The sequence below is a fragment of the Copadichromis virginalis genome, linkage group LG18 (genome assembly GCF_057382275.1).
Source record: "Copadichromis virginalis isolate Kocher_CV1m ecotype Utaka linkage group LG18, C_Virginalis_male_GT1.1, whole genome shotgun sequence".
Lineage (NCBI taxonomy): Eukaryota > Metazoa > Chordata > Actinopteri > Cichliformes > Cichlidae > Copadichromis > Copadichromis virginalis.
Window position 1 is genome coordinate 37,407,315 of NC_140635.1, and position 23,918 is coordinate 37,431,232.

The following is a 23,918-nucleotide window of genomic DNA, read 5'->3' on the forward strand; positions in this document are numbered from 1 at the left end:
CCATCTTCAGGTACTTGTTAAATACGGTGCTTTATTACTAGAAACAGCCACAAAGCTCAACTTGAACTTTTTGCTTTGTCAGGAAATGTAAGCATGGTAACAGGTAACCAGGATGGACTTTGCACACATTACCAGCCCACTGGACCCTGTTCACACCACTTTCACAGCTTCCATGCCCGCCTCAGTCTAAACAGAGTCTAACGAATGGTTGACAAATCAGTTCAGTTCATGCATTCTCATGTCAGGACTGTCAAAGCACAGGCAGCTTGTACTGCATTTGTGTTTATGAATACAAAGAAATCTATTGTGCTGTTACCGTAGTGACTGCACTTGTGTTTTTACTTCCTTATTAAAACTATTTTGACTCCTTGTGTACATGGAGCTGATGAAAGCATCACATAAACCTGAGGGAAGAGCTGCTGAACACGGTCAATGATGCCAACATGTAGCAGCCCCAGCAGAGTCTGGAACATGACAGGCGTGTTCTGGGTCTAGTCCTCAACATTTCCCAGTAGAGGCTGAATGTAAGGACTGGACTCTGGGCTGCCAGCACGGTTTGTGAGAGGTAGAAACACATGAATGGACGGATTACAGCCTGAATGAAGCTCAGCTTTAAAGTTGTTTGGTTGTTTTTTAATGGAGTTATCTGACGTCCCATCCCCCAACCCAGAGAGGAAGAGGGGGAAAGAAAAAAAAGAAAATTAAAAGTTATTTAGGAAAAAAACATTTTGAGGAACACACTAGAAACTACAAAACACAAAGTTTGTGAACAACTGAAATCATGGGAAAGCAGGATGAAAACAGAAGTCTTTTCTGTTTTTAGTTACAAATTAAAACAGGAAACAAAGCATCGATTTTACATAAACTTCTTTTAAACTTTTGATTCTGGTGGTCGTGGGTTTTTCCTCTGAAAGGGATTCAGGAATTCACCGAGCCTGGTCCATTTCAGGAAATAGTCCAGTCCACTCACAGTGCTCTTCCTTTGACCCTAAGGAATAAAAACTTGAATGACTGCGCGAGCTGCATCTCTTTGTCCATGAAATCGATTTGCAATGAGCTCCAGAAAAGTGTGCAGTGGGTGTGCACGTGTGACTCATTGCACGCTTGTATTTGGAGTCCTCTCTCATATATCCTCACAAACACACTCGTCTCTCCTCTGAACCGCTCAGTAACGGGAAAGGGGGAAAGTGAGAAGCCAGTCGGCAACTTGTTTTTCAGTCCATCAGCTGTAGTCTTACGGCCACATGTTTCCCTGCAGCAGTCTGTGCTGCTCTGGTTTCACTTCAGTCTTTGGCCATAAATACACAAGGGGATCGTTGCTGGTAGAGGCAGCAAACGCTCTCTTCACTGCTCGGTCCAGACCAGTAGAAACCAGTATACCAGCTAACACCCGTTAGCAGAGGTGAGGAAGAGGACAGGGGTGAGAGAAAGAAACAAAAAGAACAGATGTGAAGAGGAGAGCCACAGGTTCCCTTGTTTGTCTTCATTTGTGTCTCTGGAGAGCTTTCCTCTTCCTCCTCTTGAAGAAACAGCAGCACCTGCAACACACAAGCTGCTGTTAACAGTCTGTCATTTACATGTTCTGTGTATCTGTGCACAGCAGCAGCCACGGTGATGCTGCCACACCGCACCACATGCTGCATAGCCGAGCATGTGGTGCACGCATGTGGTGCATGCACGCTGTCACCGATCCCCTTCCTTTGTTCTGCTGGGGATTTAAAATGCTGCCCTGCTGTGGCAGCGTTTTAAGACTTCCTACAGGGGGCGATACTGCAACGGGCACAAATAAAAAGGTGTGCAGCACCCAAAAAACACCCAGTAGGTCCTGCAGTGAAAGAGGCCCATGACAGAGATTAAAAATGTGACGTCATTTCTGGGGTAAAACCGCAAAGGATTGTAGGTACGAGTGGCAAGTGGTACTAGTGCACGCAGGCTTTCATATGAAAACAGTCACACAGTGATAAAAAGAAACAAAGAATGGCAAGAAGCTGTTGTATTATTAACTGCAATAGTCACATGACAGCCAGGGGAAGCCGACGGGTAAAGAGATCGTTTTTATCGGATTCCATCGTGGAAGAGAAATTGTTCAAGTCATGTTTCCGAAGTACCAAAGAGGCGACGGATGGCCTGGATTGCAGCCATTCGAAGACCAAATATAACGTCCCAGAACACTGCAGCTCACAGGTTAGTCTGCTCCAAGCATTTCAACATTTTTTGTTGATGTAGGCTACAAATAAATCTTATATTGATTTGAATTCGTTGCTTTGCTGCTTTGTTCACTGTGGTTTTGTGGACTAACGTTTGTTGTGTTTTGTAGGAAAACCAGCCTACAAAATGCTGGGATGTGATCCAGACTGGGCCCCTCCATCAGCCTGGGTCAGACCGAGTTTAAAGCTGCTAACACAGCCAGATTTGATCGGTGAAGAGAGAGCGCGAGATCAAAACAGCCACGAAACGTCTGCATACATGTGCCCAAGTGTTGTATTGAAGCAATCAAGTGATGAATAACTGTTTCAGTATGTTGTTTTGCATTGTTGATTTGTTTTTCACCGAAGCAGCTAATAAAGCTGATGGATTTTTACAACGTTGCCTCTTTCCTGTAAGACTCTGTAACAGAACGAAACAATAATGCCAGTTATAAATAAAGACAACAAATTGAATGAATTACGAAACACTCGTTTTATTTCTACTAGATCTGAAAATGTTGTGTAACACTACAACCTGAAAGGACAAATACATGGTGTTGGTCTGTAACAGCAGCTGTGAGATGGAATCGTCCAAATCACCAAAGTAAACTGGCCCTGGGCTTGTTGCAGGATCTGAAGTTACTAAACATGTTGAGTGTGTGCGCTCACACTTAGGACCACATAATAATAAATGTGTGCGTGATGAAAGTTGTGCAGCACGCTAACGTGCTTACTCCACTCTGTGCTCGTGTGGGTCTGACCCTTCCACTCCTTTCAGTTTTTCCTCCTACTTTTCTGTCTTCGTACAGAGGTGCCGTGTTTCTGTCGTTTTGTACAGAGCTGTTTTTGGGGGCAAATAAAATGCAAGTAGGGATTAAAACCACAGAATTAATGATTAGCGGTGCTGGAAATACTAGCGCTTGATGCAGTGTTTTGACTTTGCTGCCACTCGTACCCACAATGCAATGCACGAAAGTCACGTGGTCTGTCGATCTCTATAGCCTCCTGTGTGTCCCATCGTCTGCTCCATCACTGCTGATTACATTATTAATATGTAATGTTCCCAAAACAGTTATTACTGTGTTATCCCCAAAGATGGGCTCAGCCTGTGCAGTGGCTGAGAGGCGCACAGCTAGCTGATGATACAATCACACAGCACTGTGACAGAGTCAGCACTTCCTGAAGCAGGAAGTTTCAGAGTAAAAGTCTACTGTGTGTGTGAAGCAGTGATGCTGGGTGTGAGTGTGTTACAGCACCGCCCACAGGAACGTCTCGTTTCCTTAGTTTAAATCTGAGCTGAAAGAAAAAACTGAACCTACACTGAAGTGAAAAATAAAAAAAGATTGTAATTCTTGAATTCTTACTTGGTATCGTCAGCGACTTCAACCTCTGGGTTGGCTGTGATTGGTGCATTGGAGTGTCCTGCAGTGGGGTCATCCGTATTCAGCTCACCGTTGGTTGAACTCATCACCTGAAGGACAGAATTGGAGAAGCGTGATGAGCACAGAGGTCACACTTCTGAAATTTGGTGGAACAAAGAAAAGAAATCAAAAAAGTCGACATTATGTCCACATTCAGTCAGATCCAACTGCTCGTTCCCACCCAGGTGGCGTTTGGGGTCAATTTGGGGTTTTTCATTAAACACTAAAACTCTTCACACACAGACGAGAGGATGAATTTGAGCTTGATGTGGACACAACAGCTCTGCACACACGTCCACATGTTTTACTGCCATGCAGCACACACTGCTCGATGGCTCCGTTTGTTTCACGCGGTTTCTACTGCTGATGAAAATGTTTGCTTTTTCGTTTCTTTGAAATCTTCCTCAAACCTCTCACACGTCAGAGAGAAGTGACGAGAACGAGGCCGAGCGTGCGTCTGACCAAAGCAGCTGCCAACGCTTTGTGTTAAAAACACGCCACCGCCATTCCAAACGCTCACAGGTCACCAGAGGGGACACGTGTTTAGCAACATGACAGCAGACTCGTGTATACAAATCATCTTTGCTTTGTTCATTATATTTATCTCACAGTGCTACACATGCTGCTGTGAAGCTCTGCGTGTTGCTTCCACACCTGCAGAAATCACAGACCAAACATTTGATTTGATGTCGCCGCACGTTTGCTGGGCACGACACGCAGCACGACACAGCTGCCAGATAAAGTGTTTGCCGTCGTGACGCTGTTACCACCATGTCACATGTATTCGAGGCAAACAGCAACACCGACACATCCACCTCACCAGCTGATCTTTGATCGGGCAATTGGAAAAGGTGTAACTTGTGCACACAAACGATGATCAACACGTTTAAGTAATCTGGATACTTGACTAAACGTTTCATCAGCAGAGCCACAAGTTCCACTTTTGGTTTTTCAGCAATAACTAATCTGCTAATTATGAACTGATGGTTCTTTGTCACTGATGTGTTCAAACATCATCACGTGACCTTTGTAACCTCTTCTCCATCTACAGAGGAGCCCCCCCTCTAAAGCTGACAGTAACAGAAGGGTGAAGACATAAATACTGCCAAATTAATGTAGGACACTATCAAACATGATGTGGTAAGAACTGGTCCCGCGTGTGGGGATATTTCAGCTTTGTAACAGACTTGAGATCAGCCCTTCTGCAGAGACAGAGGAAGTCATGCAGACAGACAGGCAGACAGACAGACAGAGCCAACCCTTCCTCTCAGTACCTGGACAGACCCGCCCAGCCTATCAGCAGTGAGATGGGAGCCCAGAAGCTCTCGATTGGTCACTGGAGTGGGCTGGGACTCGCTGCCTTTCCCCTCTGGAGACTAGAGGAGCCGATCACAGGAGAAACAGGAAGGGTGGAGGTAGAGAAGAGGAAAGGTGAATTGGTGATGGGAAAGGAGGGCCGCAGAGGTGAGGTGGAACAGTGTTTGGGAGATGGAAAGAGGAGGTGGTGGGAGCAGAAAGGCAGATGGAGCAGAGGATCGGGTGAGGAGAGATGAGAATGGAGAAAGAGTGGAAAAGGAAACAGAAAAGAAACGGTCAGTATTTGGTGGAGGTGAGCACTCAAGTGTGCAGTAGCATTAGAGTGCACAGGAAAGTGCACACGAGAGGAGACCCCCACAAAAAGGGTCCTTCAGCTTCACCTACCATGAGGACTAACTGCTAAACCACAGTTCAAGGCTGGGTCATCATATTAAACTACATGAAAAACATGCATGCTTCCTCTGCTGGGTCTGCATGTGCGAGCAAAAACACCGCCACCAGAACAAAGGCGGTCTTCTTATAGGGTTACTATGGAAACAGCATCAAAGGTCTCACACTGGCGTGGCTGTACAAAACTAATCATTCAAAGCACACATTTCAATATATGTGCTCATTTTTATTTTCAGTGTAAAACAGCTACGCTTTGATTCTTTGCACATTTCCAAGTACGTGTAATAATGAGAAATGACACCGGGATCAAGCATTGAACACATGAAGACGTGCACACAGGCGCCGTGCTGCCACACAGTCCAGAAGGTTCCGGGTCATTCTAGCAGCTTTGGTTTGTCTCTCTGAAACTAACAGAGTTTGTTGGCTGTGTTTGGCATCACTGTCCCCTCGTTTCATCTTCATCATCCTGGTAGGTGGCAGCAGGTTTTTATCAAGACTCTCAGGACATTTTTCCACTCATCCTTTAATTATTTGAATCACAGTGCTGTATGCTGAAAAACAGCTCCCCACCATTTGGTGTTTTGGGGGTGCAGTGCCGTTCACCTCCAAACATGGGGTGTATTCTGGCATCCAGAGGTCAGTTTTGGTCTCATGTGACCAGACTCTACTCTCCCAGTTTTTCCCAGGCTTGTCTAAATGTTGTTCAGCAAACTTTAAATGTACCTCATTATGTTTGTGCTTCAGCTATGAAGTCTTGCGTGGTGAGCGTGCATACGAGTGCATTACTTATCGTTTACTTTGAAGCAACTGTACCTGCTGATAAGTCGTTTCACTCGTCTGCGTCTGAAACCTTGCAGGAAGCACCTGGTTTACAGTGAAATGATGTCTTTCCCACTTCTGGATTATTATTAACAGAGCTCACTGGAACCTTCAGTAGTCCAGTAAAGCTTCTGGAACCAGTGCCAACAGAGGTCACATCATGACATCATGAGAGGTTTCAGGGTGAAACTTTTTATAGGCCTCTGGTTGGGCCTGAGCCAGCTGGTATCAATGTGCACTTAGCCTACGTTCACTCTGCAGGTCTTAATGCTCAATTCCAATTTTTGGATCAAATCTGATTTTTTTGTCTGCTCGTTCACTCTACAAATAAAATGCGACAGCAAACGCGCTCTAGTGTGAACGCTCAAAGCAGCCGCATGCACAAAAGAAGACGTCACACAACGCGCTCTGTTTAGACCCAGAGCAACAGTATGTTTGACTGTTTCGGACTTTACGTTTCCCAATTTTGCTTTAAGTTATAAAGTTATTTTATTATTTACATTTGGCCTAATAATGATCCTGATTGCTGTTTTAGAGGAGCGGTGCTTCAAAGGATAGCTGCAGATTATACAGTACAAATAAAATGTTCACGTTTCTCCAACATTGTCTTCCCAACAGTTTCACAGGATGGTCAGGAAGCGTTCACGATGTCTTCTCCGGCGCTGATAATCAGCGTCTGTCTTGTGTCAGTGATGTAAAAGACGGATTTAGTGCGACGTGACCATCAAACAGCAGTCGCTTCCTGAAACAGATATGTATCGGATTCAGTGCCACATACGAGAGTGACCCAGATTAGATTTGAAGATCTTGGATTCGCGCCATTCACACTGTCACACCATGATCGGATATTGGTCGCACATAGGGATGGGTATTGTTTAAGTTTTATCCGATACCAGTACCAAACCGGTACTTTTGAAATGGTGCCGGTGCTTAAACGGTGCTCGAACCGGTGCTTAAAGAATGGAGAACACACACTTTGTCCAAAAACCTCTCATGTTCAGCTGTTTTTTGTAAAAAGACAACAATGTTAGCCTTTTCTGCAGCTATGGGGCATATATGGTATCACTCTTGGCTGGAAGCAGTGCTTAAACAATAGGGATGGGTACCGGTATGTTCTGACATAAACGGTAGTAACCAGACCGAAAAGCAGCGCACATTTCGGTGCTTTTTTCCCTGAGCTGTGATACACTTTGGATTCTAGCCAATCATTTTACATTTCGAGGATAGTAGGCGGGCCCAGGTACGTACGTTCTTTTAGAGCAGAGCTACAGATTAAAAATGTCCAAGACGAAGCGGTCAAAGTCTGGCTGTACTTCACAACAAAAGATGCAAACTCAGCAGCAACAAGTGCTTTAAGCTGATACTGTGATACTGTCAAAGGAGGTAACACCTCCAATCTGATGAAACACCTGGTGACGCATAGCGTTTTGTTAAAAGCCCAGAAATGCGCCGTATTTGATAGCTTGCTGCGAGACCTCACACCGAGCACATCTACTGCGGGTGTGGTGCCTGTTATCAGACCCGGAGTCCTGGCCCCGCCCTGCCAGTGTAGCAGAAATGATGAGGATGATGATGCAGCAGCAGCCGTTCTTCTCTGCGTGAGTAGCTTCATGTTGTTCGTGTGTAATTTACGTTGAGTAGGCTAACCACGTTATTACGTTAATGCATGTAAGGTGAACTAGCAAACATCATCATAGCTACATGCGGCTGTCCTCTTGTTTGATGGCAGATGCTCCCTTCACCCTGGCCAAAAAGGCTAAAATGACCAAAGAAAAAGTGGAAAACAGTTAAACATGAGAGGTTTTGGACAAAGTTTGTGTTTTTTCCATAATGGCACCAGATACCGGGACCCATCCCTAGTCGCACAGGGTCAAAAAAAGTCGGATTTGATGCACTTTCGCCTGCAGTGTGAACGTAGCCTTAGTGGCAGGATCACTTTTTAATTACTTAGAGACTTCAGCAGGTGTTAGGACGTCCACACAGTCTTCATGTGTTCACTAGTTTTTCTCTCTGTCATTTCCTGTGTTGTTTATCAACATCTAGTGAGAAGTTCATGCCATTTACAAATATATTTATTTAGAAAACTAATATGTTCAAGATTTATTTTACCTGCTGTAAATAACAAGAAAGCAGTAACAGTGGGCTTATAATGACAAATAACAGGTATGTGCTGAAGGTGTCTGTCAGTGTAAAACTGCACACAGGCTCTTTAAGAATAGAAATCTGTGAGTAAGAGACAAGGCTGGAAAACACAACACTGATCTTCACTTCATCAAAAATAAAACACTCGGCAGTGGACGAGCAAAACACCGGTGAGAGAGAAGAAAACAAATGCCTTCTAAAAAGGTGAAGAGGCGACGCAATCCCACAGTAAACATGTCCCAGTGAGCCTGAAACATGTTGCTACCACCAACTAAGCCATCGAGGTGGAACAGCAGCCTGCAGGTTAAAACAGACTAAAGTGTCACTATACACAGACTGAATATACCCTGAAAAGAATTCATAATGCAGCACTCTCCACAAGACCATACATGACATCATACATGACATCACTACTCTCAACTCCGATCTTCAACATGGTTATAAACAAAACTACCCATAGCCATAAGCATAAATACATTTGGTGTGGTTCTGGATGTTTTATTATTCTGCCCACCCAACCATAACCACAACCCAACCACAACCATGACTCAACCATAACCATAACTCAACCATAACCATAACCATGACCCAACCACAACCATGACTCAACCACAACCATGACTCAACCATGACTCAACCATAACTCATCCATAACCATAACTCAACCATAACCATAACCATGACCCAACCATAACCATAACTCAACCACAACCATAACTCAACCATAACCACAACCATAACTCAACCATAACCATAACCATAACCATAACCCAACCATAACCATAACTCGACCGTACCCACAACCATGACCCGACCATAACCATGACTCGACCATAACCATGACTCGACCATACCCACAACCATGACCCAACCATAACCATGACCCAACCATAACCATGACCCAACCCAAAAGTTCTATAATCAAAGTGCAATTCTTGTGGTGGCTTCATTATGAACACTTATGGGGAAAGACATGCCTCACCTTAGTTCTTTAAGCCATGCACAGTAAAACAGGCTTCAACATCCCACCCATATGACTGATCCATATTATATCACTAAAATATTTGTAATCATGGTACTTTAGTAGTACAAAAATAGAAGAATAAGAATGAATAACTTATTCTGTTTATTGTGTTCAGCCTTAACTGGGTATTCCTGCTGTGGTTTGTTGTTACAGAGGGAACCCCTGAGTGCCAACACTAACGAGGACATGCTCCACGTTTGTCTATAATCAGTGCCTACCTGGTTTTTGGTTTGTGGTGCTTTATCTCGGTTGCTCGTCTGAAGTGGAGTCTCGCTGGCCACCGGACCAATCGGAGTGGGCTAAGCACAAAACAAAGGGTTAACACAGAAAATGTACACAGCTAATACACAGCTGTGCTATCAGACGTTTCCTTATTTGGGCTTAAGCTGGAGTCAATCGACATGTCACATTAATATTACTGAGGAAACATCAGTGTGGAACACTCCATTCACCCACTAACACAGTCGCAGCGGGACACACGGCGCAGTCGCAGCGGGGAACACGGCACAGTCGCAGCGGGGAACACGGCGCAGTCGCAGCGGGACACACGGCGCAGTCGCAGCGGGACACACGGCGCAGTGGGACACACGACGCAGTCGCAGCGGGACACACGACGCAGTCGCAGCGGGGAACACGGCGCAGTCGCAGCGGGCCACACGACGCAGTCGCAGCGGGCCACACGACGCAGTCGCAGCGGGGAACACGGCGCAGTCGCAGCGGGACACACCGCGCAGTCGCAGCGGGACACACCGCGCAGTCGCAGCGGGGCACATGGCGCAGTCGCAGCGGGGAACACGGCGCAGTTGCAGCGGGACACACGGCGCAGTCGCAGCGGGGAACACGGCGCAGTCGCAGCGGGACACACGGCGCAGTCGCAGCGGGCCACACGACGCAGTCGCAGCGGGCCACACGACGCAGTCGCAGCGGGCCACACGGCGCAGTCGCAGCGGGCCACACGGCGCAGTCGCAGCGGGGAACACGGCGCAGTCGCAGCGGGACACACGGCGCAGTCGCAGCGGGGAACACGGCGCAGTCGCAGCGGGCCACACGACGCAGTCGCAGCGGGCCACACGACGCAGTCGCAGCGGGCCACACGGCGCAGTCGCAGCGGGGAACACGGCGCAGTCGCAGCGGGGAACACAGCGCAGTTGCAGCGGGACACACCGCGCAGTCGCAGCGGGGCACATGGCGCAGTCGCAGCGGGGAACACAGCGCAGTTGCAGCGGGACACACGGCGCAGTCGCAGCGGGACACACCGCGCAGTCGCAGCGGGCCACACGACGCAGTCGCAGCGGGCCACACGGCGCAGTCGCAGCGGGGAACACGGCGCAGTCGCAGCGGGGAACACAGCGCAGTCGCAGCGGGACACACCGCGCAGTTGCAGCGGGACACACCGCGCAGTCGCAGCGGGGAACACGGCGCAGTCGCAGCGGGGAACACAGCGCAGTCGCAGCGGGGAACACAGCGCAGTTGCAGCGGGACACACCGCGCAGTCGCAGTCGCAGCGGGACACACCGCGCAGTCGCAGCGGGGCACACGGCGCAGTCGCAGCGGGGCACACGGCGCAGTCAGTCCGACTGTTTTAAAAGAAAACGTTATAATAAGTCAGCTTTGTATAATTCAGTAGAAATAAGCAGTGCTGTTGCAGACAGCTGAGCTGGACACTGTGTTCAGCTTGTTCTCAGAGACGCAATGAACCGTGGAGGGAGACTGTTTTTACCTCTCCAAGCAGTTCAACTCTTTTTATAAACTTTGTCGTTTTAACGTACTCGGGGGTGCAGCTCAGTGCTCCTATTTTTTGCAGCTGTTCCTCACTGAAAATTGCTGTTGGCTTTCAGTTGTTCCAACACATATTATGGGATATCACACTCCCACGTGCCCTGGCTGGAGACACCTCTAGTCAAGCATTCAAACTGGATCACCAGTGATATCTGAGGCCCCGCCTGCACGTATACAGCCCTGTAATCACAGTCACCCCTTAGTTTAAACCCTTTTCACTAAGATGTGAACCACTCCTGCTGCCCACAGAGCCCACACACTGTTAGCTCTGCTGTCTACCAACTTGCAAACAGCTTAAATACTGCTGCTGGTCCCACTGCTCCGTTGGTGTGTAGTCTGCCTGCAGAGGGAGTCCGTCCCCTGTTAAAGATGGCTCCCTCTCTTCTGTTATGGTGCAGTGCGTTCTGTTTCTAATAACCACCCATGTTCAGGGCCATCAGAACCTGTGGCCTGACCCTTGGTGACAGACTGTAAGGGTACCCTTTGGTTTGTGATTTCTGGCACCCTCGCTCCAGCCGTTCATATAAAATGCTGCATAACGAAGAATACATGAGGAACTGCGTCTGTGCGGACGACAGGATCTAAACTGATGCAGTTTCAGTTCCTGTAAACACAGCCCATCAATCAGTACATGAGCTAAGGTTGGCTCATGTACTGGGCCAACCTTAGCTCTGAGCCTGCAACAAGCCACAACGTGCGTTCAAGACACACACACACATACGCACGCACATGCACACGCACACACACTAACCAGTGGCTTCCCAGTCCAGTCGTACTGGTAATCAAAGACGTATCCATTTCTGTCAAAGAGGTCTGTGAAGAGTTTCCTCAGATAGTCGTAGTCCGGCTTCTCAAAGAAGTCAAGCCGACGCACATACCGCAAGTAGGTGGCCATCTCTTCTGTTACATACACAGACAGGTATGAGACCACCCAACCCACACAGGCGCACACATGAAATAGGCTTTTCTAACAAGTCAATACAAACCTGGGAAGTTCTCACAGAGGACCTCTATTGGGGTGTCTCGTTTTGTGTCTCCTATCTTCTGATAACGTTCTTTCAGAGTGTCAGCCTAATGAAGAGACACACAGTGAGCCATCTGTATGCAGAGTGACTGAAGACAAGTCCCAACAAGAGAGGCAGGCGAAGAAAACAAGAAGGGGCTGGACCGATGGAAAGCTGCCCGTCTCCTCACCTTGAGTCCCTGCCAGGGCAAGCTGCCTCGCAGGAAGTACATGAACATGTGGCCCAGAGCTTCCAGGTCATCCCGCCGGCTTTGCTCTGAAACAACACGAGAGACCAGGCTTAGACGGCATGGCTGGACCGTAACAACATGACACAGTCTGCTACAGACAGCCCCAGGATGGTAAATGTGTCATAACAGTCTTTGACCACATCATCACTTCGTTACAAAGTCAGGCTGAACACGTGACGCTCAGCTCCTCTCTTCAGAGTTTCACGTGTTGAGGCACCAGCTGCAATTTCAGTCCTTCACCAGCACTTAGTACTGTGTCTGAATGCATCCTGTGTAACTAAGACCGAGGCAAATACTGTAAATATCACATATGTTAAAATAAGTTAATGTGAATTATCAGCTGGCACAGTGGGCACACAATGCAAGAGCTGCTGTCATATGTGGGCACCTGCCATGTGTGAATATATGACCGGATGAAGACGCTCACCTTTCCCTAGATGTGTATTTATGCTCATGTATCTAGCAGTGCCAGTTAGACTCTTGTGTTCTCTGTAAGGGATGTGCTTCTTGGTCTCTGGGTCAATGTATTCTTTCGCCAGGCCAAAGTCGATGATGTGGATCGTGTGCTGCCTCTTGGAACCCGGTCGGCCAACCAGGAAGTTCTCGGGTTTCACATCTCTATAGATCAGGCTTCTGGTGTGGACAAACTCCATGCGAGTTATCTAGGGGACAAGACGAGAGCAGAACCGATTCAGCGGCTCGGTAAACTACCGGTGGTTAACGTCTGAACATTCAAATGTGAACACTGACTTACCAGCTGTATGGCTATCATAAGTACAGTCTTTAGAGAGAAAGTCCTGTCACAGAGGTCAAACAGATCTTCTAAGCTGGGTCCCAGTAGCTCCAGAACCATAGCATTGTATTTACCACATGGTCCAAAGTAAAACACCTGGGGTACACCCTCTGGGTGTCCAATGGAAGAACAAAGCATAGTTGATGGACTGTGATCACTCCTCATTTTAACAGATAATAACATGTAGGGCTGTGCGATATGAAGAAACATCTATTGTCTCATATTAGACGCCATCGTTTGTTTGGTGGTTTCGCAAAATCCACTGTTTACGATACTTTCTCACGGTTTGGATGCAGGCGTGGGGAATCCCAGCATGGCCGGTGAAGACAAACCGAGGACCTTATTCCTAAATGAGGGGCGGCCGCTGCAGCACGGACACGGCTTGGTCATGGGAGGTCTGACACGCACCAGAAAACTGTACTATTCAAGTTATAGTGCAAACTAGAGCAGGGCGATATGACCAAAAATATTCATCACCATATACATTTGAAAATTTGTGATAACGATATAACTGACGATATAATTGACACGAGACAAAATACTTTACAACTCCACAACTTTATTAGTGCAAAAAAACCATCAATGCATTTCCACTTAAACAAGCAGCTGTTTTTTTATGTGCATTAAAGTTATATAAACTTTAACAGTGCAAATTCCTTGCTGGCGTTTCCAGTGGAAACTGGCCGACATATCCTCAGAATAACCATGTATAATATCCACAAAACTTAAAGAGGTTAAACACACACAGTACGGTAACATTATGTTGAAGCACAGTACGTATCACTCCGCGAGGCTCCGCCTACGATAGCCGTAAAGCTCCAACAATCCATCAAGCGGTGCGGCTTCGTAGCTTAGCAAAGTCGTACTGAAACATCTGACAGATTTTCGAGCGCCGTGCACATAAAATCGTTTCGAGGTCAGTAAACACAACCAGAGGTCATACATAAGGCACACGGGATTATAAGGGGCTCTGTCGACTTTCAGAAAAATCAAAGGATTGATTTTAAGTGCGCCATATTTTCCAAACAACACGGTAATAACGACGGCCCGCTAGCATGCTCTACCAAAAATAGTGTTTGGTTGTATCTGACGGACGAAAGCTAAACCAGTTCCACACCAGTGAAGCTGCAGCATTTTTACAAACCGTAAAACTATTGCTGCAAAAGGCAGCAGTACCACAAATTTATTCCACCAGCTGAAAGGTCGTCCACTGCAAAACAAAGTGTTTTAAACTCAGCATGTCAACGTCTCCCCACGCCCCAAAGAACAGGTATGTTCTTTGGGGATCCTCATTTAGCCTGGAGAAATAGTTTGCTGCTTTATAAGAAAGCCCTCCACAAAGCCAGAACATCTTACTATTCATCACTGATTGAAGAAAATAAGAACAACCCCAGGTTTCTCTTCAGCTCTGTAGCCAGGCTGACAAACAGTCAGAGCTCTGTTGAGCCAACCATCCCTTTAACGTTAACCAGTAATGACTTCATGAACTTCTTCACAAATAACATTTTTATCATTAGAGAAAAAATTACCAGTAATCATCCCACAGATGTAATATTATCTACAGCTACTCTTAGTACCATTGATGTTAAGTTAGACTCTTTTTCTCCAATTGATCTTTCTGAGTTAACTTCAATAATTACTTCCTCCAAACCATCAACGTGTCTTTTAGACCCCATTCCTACAAAACTGCTCAAAGAAGTCCTGCCATTAATTAATTCTTCGATCTTAAATATGATCAACCTATCTCTAATGATCGGCTATGTACCACAGGCCTTCAAGCTGGCTGTAGTTAAACCTTTACTCAAAAAGCATCTCTAGACCCAGCAGTCTTAGCTAATTATAGGACGATCTCCAACCTTCCTTTATATCAAACATCCTTGAAAGAGTAGTTGTCAAACAGCTAACAGATCATCTGCAGAGGTTTATTTGAAGAGTTTCAGTCAGGTTTCAGAGCTCAGCACAGAAACAGCTTTAGTGAAGGTTACAAATGATCTTCTTATGGCCTCTGACAGTGGACTCATCTCTGTGCTTGTCCTGCTAGACCTCAGTGCAGCGTTCGATACTGTCGACCATAATATCCTATTAGAGCGATTAGAACATGCTGTAGGTATTACAGGTACTGCACTGCAGTGGTTTGTATCATATCTATCTAATAGACTCCAGTTTGTGCATGTAAATGGAGAGTCCTCTTCACACACTGAGGTTAATTATGGAGTTCCACAGGGTTCAGTGCTAGGACCAATTCTGTTTACATTATACATGCTTCCCTTAGGCAGCATCATTAGAAGACATAGCATACATTTACACTGCTATGCAGATGACACCCAGCTCTATCTGTCCATGAAGCCAGATAACACACACCAATGAGTTAAACTGCAGGAATGTCTTAAAGACATAAAGACCTGGATGGCCGCTAACTTTCTGCTTCTTAATTCAGATCAAACTGAGGTTATTGTACTCGGCCCTGAAAAGCTTAGAAATATGGTATCTAAGCAGATTCTTACTCTGGATGGCATTACCTTGGCCTCCAGTAACGCTGTGAGGAACCTTAGAGTCATTTTTGACCAGGACATGTCCTTCAACGCACATATTAAACAAATATGTAAGACTGCTTTCTTCCATTTGTGCAACATCTCTAAAGTTAGAAATATCCTGTCTCAGAGTGACGCTGAAAAACTAGTTCATGCATTTATTACTTCCAGGCTGGACGACTGTAATTCATTATTATCAGGAAGTCCTAAAAACTCCCTGAAAAGCCTTCAGCTGATCCAAAATGCTGCAGCAAGAGTCCTGACAGGGACTAGAAAGAGAGAGCAGATTTCTCCTGTTTTGACTTCCTGTTAAATCCAGAATTCAAAATCCTGCTCCTCACATACAAGGTCTTAAATAATCAGGCCCCATCTTATCTTAATGACCTTGTAGTGCCATATCACCCTATTAGAGCACTTGGCTCTCGCTCTGCAGGCCTACTTGTTGTTCCTCGAGTATTTAAAAGTAGAATGGGAGGCAGAGCCTTCAGTTTTCAGGCCCCTCTTCTGTGGAACCAGCTTCCAGTTTGGATTCAGGAGACAGACACTATCTCTACTTTCAAGATCAGGCTTCAAACTTTCCTTTTTGCTAAAGCATATAGTTAGGGCTGGACCAGGTGACCCTGAATCCTCCCTTAGTTATGCTGCAATAGACGTAGGCTGCCGGGGATTCCCATGATGCATTGAGTTTTTCCTTTCCAGTCACCTTTCTCAGTCACTGTGTGTTAACAGACCTCTCTGCATTGAATCATATCTGTTATTAACCTCTGTCTCTCTTCCACAGCATGTCTTTATCCTGTCTTCCTTCTCTCACCCCAACCAATCACAGCAGATGGCCCCGCCCCTCCCTGAGCCTGGTTCTGCTGGAGGTTTCTTCCTGTTAAAAGGGAGTTTTTCCTTCCCACTGTCGCCAAAGTGCTGCTCATAGGGGGTCATATGATTGTTAGGTTTTTTTCTCTGTATCTATGAAGCGCCTTGAGGCGACTTTTGTTGTGATTTGGCGCTATATAAATAAAATTGAATTGAATTGAACCTGTGACTGCTCTACGTCAGTCTGCACTTTGGTTTCTGTAATTTGAGGTCGTCACATTTTTTAATCTTATAATTTTTATATGTTATAAGCACAAAGGAGCACATTTTTAATGTCAACGGTTTTATTTTGTCTCCTGAATTCTGCGGCTGAAAATGACATTTGTATATCGCGTACGTTGATATGAGATGTTCCTCATATTGCCCAGCCCTAAGAACGCATGACAGCTCAGGACTAAACACTAAAAAGCTATTTAAAACAACTCCAGAGTCAGTAATGCAGCTCATTCGTAGCATTCATCCAGCACGTGGGCTGGTGCCCGTCTCAGCTGACACTGGGTCCAATGGGGAGGGGGGTAAGCACAGAGACCTCACCTGAACTTCCCAGTTGTTTGTAGAAGCGATATTCTAGATGGAGTTGTGGCGCTCGTGACTTAATTGGTTCCTACAAAAGAGAATAACGTTAATTTAGACAAACTAGAATTAACCTCACAGCAATGAGCTCATCAGGACACCTTGAATCTGAGCGCAGATGTTTTAATCGACTGATTGACATCAGGACGAGAGGCGTTCCACATGCTTGGAACCACAGAGTTCCCCACCTGGTCAAACTGATCAACAACAACAGGAGGTGACCAGTAAGCTGATGGCGTCTGTGCAGCGGTCCCTGAGCTCAAGGCAGACGTCAGCTTAACCGTGCGTATGTATCCTATGATGTATCCTTGTTAAACCAACCACATGTGTTGCTACAGTTCTAAAATGTTAACAAGCAGAAACGTATGTTTACCAGTTTGATGGCCACATATTCATTGGTGTAGAGGTTCTTTCCAAGCCGAAGCTCTCCAAAGTTCCCACAGCCAATCTTCTTTCCAACCCGGAAGTTTGGGCCGACCATCAGAACCCCAGAGTTGGAGCCAGCTCCCCGTCCGTGCCCCGGTCGGCTCCCTGTCACCCCAGACATCCTCTTCACATCCTCTGTCTCCCCCTTGCCTCCACCTCCGCCTCCTCCCCCGCCCCCTCCTCCCCCGACTCCTCGCTTGTCAAAGTCCATCAGTTTGTGGTAGCCTGGCCTCTCCACGATTAAGCCGATTCCATACAACCAAAATAACCACCAAAACAAAAGCCTAGCAGTTAGCCTATCAGAGCGGAGGCAGCTTGGTTGTAGCTGATTTTAGTCAGCAGAGACGGTACGGTGGAGCTGATGTGGATGAGTGAATGAATGAGAAATGAAAAGATGAAGGGGTGAGGGGGACCACCACGAATGACTGTAAACCCCCTTGTAGGGGCCAGAGATGCTAATGGGAAGGATGAGGTTAAAGGCCCGTATTTAACCATATGCTAACATGCTATTGTGGACGTGGAAGCTATACCAGCTTCAGGTTCAGACATGACAGCAGACAGGAAGAGTCGGGAGGTTTTTCCACATCTGACACTCAGGTAATACTTTAGTGGCACAGGCGTAAGCTAGCTGGCTTTAGTGCACGTGTCCCACAGAGACAACCCGGCTGCTTGTTCCTGTGACACAACAGGTGAAGCTTTGACCCCTGGGTGAGAGCAATGCCGCGTGTTGAACCACCTAAGGAGAAAAAAAACAGAAAAAAATGAATATCAAATATTTCAGTGCCGCCATTTTCACTGTGTGAACTATAGAGCACGTGGACCAGAGTTTCCTCATTAGAAGAGTGGTTAATCTGAGAGCGCTGAACTCAAATTACATTAAAGGACCACTCAGATAACAAGCAGCATGAAACTCTGTGAGAGCTTCAGGCTTGAGACGGGAAAGAAACCCACAGCTGATAGTTGTGCTGCAGCCATTACAAGGCAGAGGAGCAGCCGACTGCCCCTTTTTAAATCTAACAACGTTTCATGGAGTAAGAGTCTGGAGTTTCAAACGCGTCACAGACATCACAGGATGGCAACAGAAAACCAGAGCACATCTGCCTTCAGGAGGCCCGGTTGGTGTTTGGCTCCTCTGATAGGAACACCCATCCTGGATACTCCAATTCCTTCATTTCCTGCAGTTTTCCTCTCACTCCATCCGTTCCTTCACATCCCTGTTATTCTATTCCAGGCTCCTTTTTCTCTTCCTGCTTACTGAGGTCCAAGCATGAAGTAAGAATGACTTCAAGTCAAACTTGTAGATATTTAATGGGCCGAGGTTCACGTGGGTTCACGAGTCAGAAGCCAAGCTAAACACCAACAAAGGTGAAGTTTAGCACGTCAGAATAACGTTTCCCGCTCACACTGGTATAAAAGCTCAACTGTCAGTCAGACTTGTGCAGTGTTGATGTGAGGTTCACTTCACGGTGATGATGTGAAGGACCAACGAGGGGAAGGAAATCTGGGAGACAGCAGCGAGTTCCTCTGACGCCGCTAACAGGAAACACTGAGCCGTATCCCGCTGAAGCAGAGCAACGGGTGATCCGTGATCGGAAGAGAAATCATTTCAGTAAAGGCTGCCGAGTTTTAATAAGCATTATTATGATGTCAGAAATCTAAATGTATCTTCATTCAGTTTAGTGAAACACAATAACGTTGACCTAGAGGGAAACCACAGTTTACATAAAACACTGAAGCTCAGCAGACATCAGCTCTATGCTGTTACAGCTGATAACGCTGAAAGTCATGAAAGCAAAGCAGACACGGGACAAACATCATCATGTTATGAGCGTTGATGTTTGTGCACCACGGCACACTCTGCAACTTCCCTTTGGACCACAAAGACAAAAACCAGCTAATCTCAGCATAACCAGACAAACTGCTAATGAGCTTTGTGTGCTTCATGTTTCTGAAATAAAACTGAACCAGTAGCAACAGGCCGTAGTTTCAGCCATCCTAAACCGAGACCTTGTAGTAACTGATGTGTACGAGGCCAACTTTGTTCAGGTGAGGGAAGCTCGGTGCTCCCGACATCACACAGTATCAGTGCAGGACGGGAGGAAGCAAAGAGAAGAGCGTTTCCCAGAATGGCGCGCTCCGATTGGTGACTGTACACGAGTCTGCTGCCTCAGTCGACACAGTAAGTTTGAGCGCAGCAAGGATTAACGTGACGCGACTCGCACCGTTGCTGTCGCTTGGAAATGTTTCTCTTAACTACACACAGACCCATGATTCATTTCAGCAACAAGTGTGGGCACTGCAATCAAGACGAGCGAGAAACAGACGAAGCAGAAGCCCGTCGACGGGACAAACGCTTGTTCGTGCAGACTTCCACGTGCATCCATCCCAACACACGACATGCACCCACACTGATAAAGTGACAGCTGAGTGCCGATCTACAAGAATAACATTTACCGAAGCACGTCCTGCAGCTGCCACCGGCTCTGACAAAATGAACTGATTTATTTTAACCACGTTTAGTTCTCCAAATGAGGGACTCGGGCTACTTAACAAAAAGGCTCGTCACATTAGACTCTGTTATAAACGTCGCTCTGTTACGATCCCCTGCAACAGCAGAGCTTCTGTAGCCTCACACAGAGCTCTTGGTCAGGTTGAGCAGCTCACAGGGAAAAACGACAAATAAATAAATAACCTCAACTACACAAAATTACAGCTTCATTAAGGCTTCCAGAAGGAATACCAACATCCATGCTGGAAAACATGCATCCATAATGCATATTACACAACACAGACCAGCTCCTTTCTGGATGGAGTTTGAATGTGACTTCGAGCAGTCCAAAGACATGCGGTCAGCAGGGTTACGTTAACTTTTACATTGCCCAAAGATGAGGAGTGCAAATGGCCGTCTGTGTCAGCCCTGCCAGAGAGGGGCACCCTGTCCAGGTGTGCCCCTCTCTGGGACAGGCTCCACTCCACAAACAACTCTGAACTGGATAAGCTTGAGAAAATGAATAAAGCAGTCAAAGCATGCAACAAATATCTATGAAGCCCTGAAATCTACACATGCGTCCTGATCTTAAGTGCTGAACTTTTATCTGCACTGAAACCACACTTACAACAAACCTGACACAGATTTTTAGCTGTTTTTGTGACTTTTCTGGAGAGTGAACATCTGTGTGGTGTATGCAGGACAAATCTTTAATACAATCTATAAGATGAACAGAAATGCACACTGCCAAAGCTCAGAAACAGCTTGTACCTAATCTTTGAGTGGGTGACGTCAGGTGTGGGCGGATTATGAAAAACAGAATAACAAGCCTGATCACTTGATTCTGAACAAAAAGATGAACTCCAACGTTGTTAGGTATCACCAGCGACCTGAAGGTTACAGGTTAATGAGACCAGAGTAACATACACAGCCCTACATCGGACTCACAGCGCCAGAATAAGAGACCTTGATGTGATTCTGCACGTTTGTATTTGGATGGTGGTTTCAGAATATTTACATTCTCAATTTGTAATAAAGAGCAATGAAAACTTAAAGGCTGGTTCCAACATTTGTATTGGGGTTTTTAGTGAGTAAAAACATACATCTGGCCTGTGTGAAGCCTGAGCAAACACAAAGAACATCCTCCTCTGCCAGCTGACCACAGTTTGGAGGCACTGCTTACTAAGTACCTCCTGCGTGCACTTCCCAAGAGGTGATTTAAAAACAATACTACTGGCCTCATCTCAGCCATCATGGCCTTACACTGCTGAGCCAATCAGTGTATGACAGTATATTACCATCCCTGCTCTTATAGCAGACCATATCTGAAATGCATCTGATGGTCAGATATGTGTGTATCAATTAGCTCGTATTAAAACCTACTGAGCGCCTGTCGTGCAGCTGTAAACATTACTCCGTTCATTTTAACCAACTGCTAGCAGACAGAAATGACTTCTTCATGAGGTCTGTAGGAGAAACACAGCATATCTAAATGCATCGCCGTGGCCTCGTCTCGCCACCCACACTCCACAGTTCTTACTCATTTCTGAGTCTCTGTAATAGTACATACTTCAAAGCTAAGCTAAAGGAGTGCAAACCATAGCTTTGTTCACTGGTTCCGCGGGCTGTCAACGTTTTACAGCTACAGACAGAAAGCTTTAGGCTGACCTGAGAAGCTCTGCTAACGGTTAGCTGATCGGACTGTAGCACGTCTCAGGACGGGGAGAAGCCACTGTGTAGTCTGATAACTAAACACCTGCATTTATTACACGACGTTAGCTGCTAGCCAGAGCTGGGAATTATTATGGTGTTACTGTTCGTCAACTCTCAATCAAGCTAGGTAGCGCAGGAAGTTAGATTTAGGCCACATTAGTTTGTGTGTGGTTGGCCCATAGACTGCAGCTTGACAATGTCAGCTTCATTGAAACAAATTTAAAGTGGCTAACTGCAGACAGTGCTACAGTAAACGGAACAAAGCCATATAAAATGACTCCCACTGTAATCACACGACAGTGAATACTTAAAGGATTCGGCTAGCGCAGCTAAGCACTGCCTGTCAGAAGCTAACGCTGGCTAGCATGATAAGCAGCCAGCTAAATAGCCAATGTTGGCTAACGCCGAATTTGTGCTCATACACAAACACGGTTAGCTCGTTTACAGACAGAGCTCACGTACGTACCCGCTCTCGATGTTTCTACGCTGACCTTGGGTCTCTGTTTTTCTAACTTGTTATAAACTGTTCGCGTTTTCTTCGTCTCGCTTTCCTGCTCATCTCTTTTCTATGGATGTTTGGCTAACCAGCTGAAAAGGCTCGCCAGTGAACCTGAACGCAATTTGCGTGGATGTAGACGAGAGCTACGCAGTAAACGAAGGGAACCAGCGCAGGGCCCTTTGAAGAATACCCACAGCAACGCTTCTTGTGCGTGTCTGCGCCTGTACGTGAGAGGGGGCCACGCACACTTCAGTTTGTGCAGAAAAGTTTAAATATTAACTTTCACCACTACTTTCTGACACTCTCACCGTCCGTGTTTTATGCAAAGCTGTATGAAAGTTTTTGTGTGCAGTTCAGCATATTTTTCTCAAATGTATGTGGACAAAATATAGACAAAAAGACAAATGGCACAAAAACACAACAATCAGCCTTCTCATTAAACACACAGTCCACACTCTTTAAATTAAACATTTCACATACACCCACGTGCTCCATAAAACCCTCAGCCTGGTTACAACAACGTTATTATTGTTTGCACAGCTGGTTTTTGTTTAGTTTGTTTCAACCTGTTGTTGATAGAAATCATCACAGGCATCAATATGACGCTATGTTATTATAATGATTGTAAAAACAAGAACCCGACTGACAAATTTGGATTGATTTTGTTCTCTAATCCACACAGGGTCCAGTGTATATGCTATACATTATACACTGCCCTAAATCTTTGAATGAGTGGTGCTGAGGTCTCTTTTGATTTGACAGCAGTGATCATGATTGGCTACAACTGAACTCGCTGAACAATCAGAAGGTTCAAGCACTCAATGAAGGAAAACTGTAGATGTAAATACTTTGGGAAGGTCTCTTGGAGGCTGTCCCTGCTCCAACACTTTCAAGCTTGACTGAAATTTGTGCCCACATGAACACGCCGAACGCCTTCTGGAGACAGTTTCTAATCAAATGTTGAGCTAGTTGGCCATGATGACAAAAGATGACTTCTCCACACATAAGAACACAACTGTCAAGCATGCTGTTAGCATCGACCCTGAGGCTGTACCATTACACTTCACAAAGTGCATGGAATCGAATTTTTCATCAAATCAACAATTACGCCTTTGGCACAGTCATGTGATCTAACACGGTAACAAGAACAGTGCTCAAACATCCAACCAGAAATATACCAGGAGCTCGCTGATGGCTACCAAAGCATTTGGCTGAGGTGCAACATGCTAAGGGACATTTAACCATATATTAGTGTGGCTGTATCCATATGAGCCTGTGTAGAAAATCCAAAATAAATTCAAACTTGTGCACCTAACACATGCTTTTTAAATTGTACGCTGTACATCAGTTCAAAGCAATCATTAAAAGTTTCTATGACATTCATGTCCACGATGAAAACCTCTGCCCACAACTTTCCTGTGGAATCGTCCCCTCAGTGATTCTTACATGAACCAAACTGCAGCTTTATTCCTCTTCGTATAACATTTAATAACCATTTTTTCATTAATTTATAGAATAACATTTAAAAAAATCCAGATGTTTCTAAATATTTAAGCAAATTAGCACAAAGTTAATAGGCTAATGCTACATTTGCATACGTAAACATGCAATTGTAGAATATTTGCAATACAAATAGTTGTCTGAATGTAAGTAAACAGCTGGAAAGTCAACCTGCAAATAACGTGTTGTGACAAAA

The 23,918-nt window shown here is 45.8% G+C and overlaps 1 protein-coding gene across 5 annotated transcripts; it reads right to left on the reverse strand.

Annotated features, from left to right (window-relative positions):
• Positions 1-611: 611 nt before the first annotated feature.
• On the reverse strand, positions 612-22,429 carry LOC146688514 (casein kinase I-like). Of its 5 annotated transcripts, none has more exons than XM_085439712.1 (12): positions 22,190-22,429; positions 17,470-18,258; positions 17,058-17,127; positions 13,087-13,235; positions 12,760-12,994; positions 12,273-12,358; positions 12,065-12,149; positions 11,830-11,975; positions 9,518-9,598; positions 4,882-4,983; positions 3,551-3,657; positions 612-1,538 (listed from the first exon to the last, which is right to left on the reverse strand). In XM_085439712.1, the coding sequence occupies exons 2-12, from the start codon at positions 17,731-17,733 to the stop codon at positions 1,484-1,486; spliced, it is 1,380 nt and encodes a 459-aa protein (XP_085295838.1). In that variant the 5' UTR covers positions 17,734-18,258; positions 22,190-22,429; the 3' UTR covers positions 612-1,483. The 5 variants fall into 5 exon arrangements, with proteins under 5 accessions (XP_085295838.1, XP_085295836.1, XP_085295837.1 ...); XM_085439710.1 differs by having other exon boundaries at positions 11,830-11,978; positions 22,190-22,428; XM_085439711.1 differs by lacking the exon at positions 22,190-22,429 and adding an exon at positions 21,679-22,124 and having other exon boundaries at positions 11,830-11,978.
• Positions 22,430-23,918: the final 1,489 nt, after the last annotated feature.

Coding starts and splice junctions, on each gene's coding strand:
- LOC146688514 (XM_085439710.1), bottom strand. CDS start 17,733: ATGGACTTTGACAAGCGAGGAGTCGGGGGAGGAGGGGGCGGGGGAGGA. Junction 9,599..11,829: donor ACTGGACTGGGAAGCCACTG/GTTAGTGTGTGT, acceptor TTTTGTGCTTAG/CCCACTCCGATTGGTCCGGT. Junction 1,539..3,550: donor GAAGTCGCTGACGATACCAA/GTAAGAATTCAA, acceptor TGTGTGTTGCAG/GTGCTGCTGTTTCTTCAAGA.